Source organism: Anopheles stephensi, chromosome X (genome assembly GCF_013141755.1).
Source record: "Anopheles stephensi strain Indian chromosome X, UCI_ANSTEP_V1.0, whole genome shotgun sequence".
In the NCBI taxonomy this organism is placed as follows: Eukaryota; Metazoa; Arthropoda; class Insecta; order Diptera; family Culicidae; genus Anopheles; species Anopheles stephensi.
This window is the reverse complement of record NC_050201.1, coordinates 22,389,244-22,395,580: the sequence shown is the minus strand read 5'-3', so window position 1 is coordinate 22,395,580 and position 6,337 is coordinate 22,389,244. Positions and strand designations below refer to the sequence as shown.

General features: G+C 40.8%; 1 protein-coding gene across 4 annotated transcripts; it reads right to left on the bottom strand.

Moving 5' to 3' along the window:
• Positions 1 to 678: 678 nt before the first annotated feature.
• On the bottom strand, positions 679 to 5,673 carry LOC118514881. Of its 4 annotated transcripts, none has more exons than XR_004906866.1 (7): positions 4,988 to 5,673; positions 4,485 to 4,713; positions 4,334 to 4,413; positions 1,659 to 2,712; positions 1,497 to 1,544; positions 1,098 to 1,438; positions 679 to 1,026 (listed from the first exon to the last, which is right to left on the bottom strand). XR_004906866.1 is itself a non-coding variant. In XM_036061800.1 (4 exons), the coding sequence occupies exons 1-4, from the start codon at positions 5,024 to 5,026 to the stop codon at positions 3,887 to 3,889; spliced, it is 456 nt and encodes a 151-aa protein (XP_035917693.1). In that variant the 5' UTR covers positions 5,027 to 5,673; the 3' UTR covers positions 3,766 to 3,886. The 4 variants fall into 4 exon arrangements, 1 of the variants encoding a protein (XP_035917693.1); XR_004906872.1 differs by having other exon boundaries at positions 2,083 to 2,712; XR_004906860.1 differs by having other exon boundaries at positions 1,497 to 2,712; positions 4,988 to 5,039; positions 5,108 to 5,673.
• Positions 5,674 to 6,337: the final 664 nt, after the last annotated feature.

Genomic DNA, 6,337 nt, shown 5'->3' with positions numbered 1-6,337 from the left:
TACATTTTGCTCTCCTTTTAATATTATATCCATCTCGCTTACGCCTATAGATTCACCTTGTTTGGGTGAATATGTGTATGAGCATGTGTGCACTCGTACAGGGTTGGTCTCGTTACTATACGATACAAACGGTATATATTATACCGTCATTATTGTTTTTACAGTTCGTTTGAGTATTTTCATTCAATCCCAAAGTGTTTTTAGTTCTTCGATCTCTTTCACATGGTTTTCGATATGATTTTATTGTCAAGACGGTAGATTTTGTCAAAAAAATGTATATAACAAATTGAAACACTTTGTACAAAATATGCCGTTCGCATCGCAAAGTGAATAGGCGAGCCCTGTATCTTTGATCGCTGATTATTGGTCTGGCTGCTCATGGAGAAGGGGTAAGAGTTCATGCGTGATTTGATTAGAAGAGAGGGAGAGGTTGACAAAGCCGATCGTCTTCGTTCTATCTTCTCCGCCAATAAATGTTGCTGAAAATTTTATTAGGTTTCAAGTCGTGCGATTTGTTTTGAGCAATTTGTGCAGGCAATGATTTCGTCAATAAGAAAGGATGCTGCGGATCTTTCGATCGTCATAGGGATCGGCTCAGGATATGCCTTCAAATACCGTTACTACATTAACCTTCACGACGACCATGTTCCGGACAAAAATGGGGACGACACTGGAGCATTTCTTTGCCTGGCTCAGCAGCGCAATATGTACGTGATGCATTTCGCTCGTTCATGTTTTTATTAGTAAGTAAAAACTGTAATTCTATAAACTATATAATTCCCTCTTCTGTATTAACATGTAAAGTAACCATTTTATATTTACATCTTGTATTTCTAGCACCTAACACTATCGCACTGAGCGGCCAGGATGGGCCTCCGGCTCGAAGGGAACAATCGAGACCAACAAGAGATCGACTACACTGTGTGAACCATCCTGTCCAGTGCAACCAGGCAACACAACATTTCTCTTCAGCAACAGCACCATCATAATCCGTGCTAGAAGCAATTCCAACTTGTTGTCGGGAGACTAAAAGATGCAAAATTGATCTTAAATAAAAGCAAACCAATTTGTGTAGAATGATGATTGATCAAACTTACTGTTAATGGAAGGCACTTTATACACAGCAGGACGGTAGGAAGAACTGAACGGAAAAAGAACACCCAATGCTGATTGCTGGCAAGCCGCCGGTAACGTAATGACCAATTTGGAACCCGTGATCGAGCAGAGTCAGTGTTCAAGGCCAAGCACGATCCCGGAATACGATATGCATTCTCCGATATCCATCGCCAGGTTCTCCTACGAGGTACAGCGTGGGCTCACCCGCTAACTGTAAATGCACAATCCGTTGATATCCTCCTCACCGCATAGTTGTCGTGAACCTTTTCCCGCTCCGTCTTCCGTGCCAACACCTCCCAACGTTCACCATGGCGCTGCAGAACTAAAAGGCAAAAACTATAAGCCATATATCTGGGATAAAAGCATTTAATTATATTAACCTGATTACATGCACTCATCGAATTTGTAGAGCAAACAGATTTTTGAATCTGAAAAATAAGAAAATTTCAACCAATACAAGCTATTCCAGCGTCTAGTACGACTGTAGCACTGCTTCTTTTTTTCTTCTTAACTACACCATGATCTGCTACGCGCAAGCGTACCACGCTCCAATTTATATTACGTGTACTTCATTCCTGCTCTGAGCAAGTCAGGTGGATCCTCCAACCTTGCAGCGAAAGTACTGTTGTTACACACAAACATTCCACCACACAACGCGAAGAGTCTACGGACATGTAGAGAAGCAAAGCAAAATCAAGAGAGAAAAGAGCAAACACAAGAATAGAGGAACTCCCGTATTAGAGGAATACGTTCCTTTCGAATTTGATTGTAGATCAATTGTACACCAACAAATGTACAACAATAATTTTGTTAGGTATAGTAAACCGTAATCTATTTAACAAAAGTTACAACTATCCTACCAAAAAATCTAACTAAATTTACAAACAAACTAATACTAACTAAACTAATTACGCTAATGTAAACTTACTAACTAACTAACTAACTAACTAAAAAACCTAAACTTACACTATAATATGCTAAAGAAAAAAACTACTCCCGGTTAGCACGTTTGGCCAAAACTAAATCTTCTGCATCAAGCATGGATCGCTGAATCCTCGACGTTACAAAATCTTGTTCTTCGGGTCAAAAACGGTGGGGAACTTCAGCGACCCAGCGGCCAAACGTGTTCTCCCGGGAGTGTGCATTCTCCCTTGTGGCCTCCATCAGCTGCTTGAGAGCCTCGCTCAACTCACTGCCCCCGCCATGGTTTCTTCGACGACGACGCCGTTGTGGAGCATTGGTCGCGACGAGGGAACCTTGGGAAGGGAGCAACGAATCGGTGTGTAAATGAGAGGTAGGAGAAGAAAAGGGTGGGGTGTTAGGAAGAACGGCAGGACTGGGACGATGAGACGAGGGCTGTGTGCACCGAAGGTTTGAAGGGCCGGGACGAGGAGAAGAAGGCTGTATAGTTTGGAGGCCGGAAGGGCCGGCACGGGACGAAGAAGGTTGGGCAGAGGTTCTAGAACTGTAGGAATGGTCAATTATGGAAATCGGGTTTGGTGGTGTTGTAGATATCGGATGGGTAAAGGATTGGACGGTGGATGGCGCGGTCGAGACGAAAGAGTGCTGAGCGAGGCCCTCATCATGATCGTCAAGCTGAAATTATAAAAAAAGAAAACAGATTAATAATTTTTTTTTTTAATCATGAAGAACGGCCTGGCCGTATTTCTATATTTCATTTTAATGCACTTGAAATTAATTATTCTTTTCATTTTCAGTTACCATCCACTAAATAACAATGGCTGGAAGTATCAAAAAGGTTTGAGCAGCGTTGGAACTTTCCCCATGCCATTGCAGCGATAGACGGGAAACATATTAACACTCGCGCTCCTGCACACAGTGGATCCGATTACTAGAACTACAAAAACTTTTATAGTATTGTGCTTCTGGTAATGGTAGATGCAGATTACAATGTTATGTTTGCTGATGCGGGAGGCAAGGGTGGGACTTCGGATGGAGGAATATTTAGAAACTGTATATTGTTCCAAAAGCTTGAAAACAAGTTATTAAATATTCCAGATCCCAAGCCATTGCGATTACCATATAAAATTCCTGTACCATATTTTATATTAGGAGACAAGGCTTTTGCTTTTACAGATTACTGCATCCGTCACTTTGGCGGGCTCCACTCACCTGGGAGCTACCAGCGCATTTTCAATTATAGACATTCGCGTGCTCGAATGCCCGTTGAAAATGCGCTAGGAATACTTGCAAGTCGGTTTCAAGTATTGAAAGGACAAATACTTCTTTCTCCGGATGTGGCAAAACATATTGTTCTAACGACTATCTATTTACACAACTTTTTACGAAAAAATGCTTCAAGAACTACATACTCTTCACCATCCTCATTCGATAGAGTCATTGGCGAGAACGTGGTCCCTGGGGATTGGAGAGCCAATGATAATTTGGTAAATCTTCAATTTGTTTCGTCACGGACAGCTGATCGATTGATGAATGTTCGAACGCATATGGCTCTCGATTTAAAAAATAATTACCATCATTATGCTGCTTAGTGCACTTTGAATTTTGTACTTCGTCAGCACATGCGGTGCTGACCATACGGCGTCAAGTCTTAAGATAATGAGTCCTATTAAAATGTGTTGTTGTGATATTATCGTTCATTCTATTCACAATAAAAAAATGTAAATATTGCTTTTTGTAAATTTTAGTGGCATAGAAAAAATCTTAAATGTTTAAGTGTTTTAAAATAAAAAAACAACACTGCACTACACGGTAAGTTGAGAGACATTGCGTATACCGCTAAATGAACTCACACCTGCACGCCTGAACAGATACGGTCATTTAGTGTAACAGATCGACAGGTTTCCGTTGGCTCGATCTTAGTTGATGTCGGACACCTCTTCAGCAGACCGTTGTCCTGGCCAGAGAGGCCAAGTTGCATGTAATAAGTAAGCATAACGTGATAAGTAAAATATACCAAACAACGCTACTTACTATGACATACAGGTATTTAAAAAATGATGTCACAAGATAAACAACATTGCAGACAGCGGCAGCGTATGATAGAAACCGCATCAGTTGATCCTACATTGCTATCACTACTATCAATTAGCCTACTATGCAATACGGTCATACCGTTTTATAAAGAATTTCAAACTTACTAATCTACTGATTGCATTACATCCTACGTTGTCCATGTCTGTAATGTTGCTAGCCTTTGAAAATTACATGAAATGTAAATAAAGATTATACTAACCGTATCGGCATGGTCGTTGTCCTCCATGGCATTCGCCATGAACATCATCGCCTCGTAGGCGAACCACCTCGGACGGAAAACTTCATCGTATGTTAAAAGAAGTAGAAAGATTAATTTAAGTTACTTAACTAATTAATTTATAACAACTTACCTGTTCCAGCATGCATGCTCTGCCGCACTTTCGACCGATATGATCGAAAGCTACATAGCATGTTGGTCCATAGGCGCTTAGCTTCAACGATTGTGGTTCCAACCTCCGTTGCGACGCAAGACCAAGCGTCGTTCTGCAAGTTGCGATTTTTGTAATTTCGCGAACTTTTTGTGTATATTATCGGCTGCCGTTCCACGGCATTTGCCAAACGCAGGCAGAGCTCCGTATTCTACAATTAAAAAACAATAATAGCAGTCACTAATTGCAGTTCAACAGCGGCTCCATTGAAGAACTGTATATTATCCTCGCACAACATAGGACGCCAACATGCACCATGCACTGGCAGCTGCCAGTGCAGCTGCAGCGATGCAATTCCACCATCCTCCATTCGCCATGGGAACTTCTAGCGTCGCTACATTAGTGGCACCTCAGGAGACCGCTACAATTTGTTGCTTGGAAGAACCGGCTTCCGTTTTCATCAAGTGATAATGATTCGTACTCACCTTCTGCGCGTACGCACGTTGCGGCTTTGCATTGTCCATGTTCAAATTTATTCTAAAAACAAAAGACAAGAAAGTTATTTTCGAAGTAGCATGTAAAATTTAAGATTTTTTATACCATACCGTAGCTTTGCCGGCTTTGTCGCGGTTTGTTTTGTTTTGGTTTATTCCTTCTTCTTTTTTTTCAATATCAATTTTGATGATCTCGGCGAAGTGTCAAAAAGATTTCGCATGGAGCGAAGTGTCAAAAAGATTTCGCATGAAACGTTTTTGACGTATAGATTTCGCATAACCCCCCCTTTTTAGCGAAATCTTTTTGGCATCTCGCATCGTGTAGCCTGGCTTTTGGAAATTATTATCTTTAATGAAATTGCGGCATCTTGTTTTCTTAAAAACTTTTAAATTTAACCGACTCTTGGCATGTTTAAGTTTTAATTTAAAAAGCATTGCTTCTTCTCCTTCCGTAGCCACATTAAATGCTGTGTTGCCAATTTTCTTAAAAAGCTTTAGCACATTTACATGTACTTGAAATGGAATTTTCTGCTTTTCGTTCAATTGTAGCAATATTGTTTACAAATCATTTGATAAAATACATTGTAACAAGTGGTTTGAGATTATGATATTCTTATGCTTCCTCCTTTGCTGGATATCAATGGAAGGTAACAAGTATTCATCGAATTACTGTTCCGTTACCGTCCGAGAACGTCGTGCATGTTTTAGGCCCGATTGTTCACCCCTAGTGCGACTGAAAATTAGTACGAAGCCCCTGTAAGCCAAAATGAATGGTAGGGTTAGCGGAGAGGGGGTTTTAATCAAATAATAACAATATTTTATTCGACTTTCTTCAACCAATTTTGACCACACTGAAAGCACATTGTGAAGCTTTCGCAACGTGTAATGCGGATTGCATACCTTTAGGCGTATATCCTATAGTGCCTAACAAATTTTGTCAGGGGGGGGGGCCTTCTCGAGTCTTTTACCCAATGTTTATATGAAACTTGTTATGACCATACAAAAATTCCACTGTGCAATAAAAATGACAGGCCACAGTGCTGCACACAAAAGATTCTAGGGGGGGCCTTCTCGAGTCTTTTACCCTTCTTTTTCCTCCTTTCCTGAATATCTATGCCCGGTAAAAAGTATTCGTCGAATTAATGTTCCGTTACCGTTCGAGAACGCTGTCCAAGTTATAGGCCCGATTGTTCACCCCTAGTGCGACCGAAAACTAGTACGAAGCCCTTGTAAGCCAAAATGAATGGTCTGGTTAGGGGATGGGGGGTTTTTATCGAATAATAACAATATTTTATTCGACTTTCGTCAACCAATTTTGACAACACTAACGCACATTGAAAG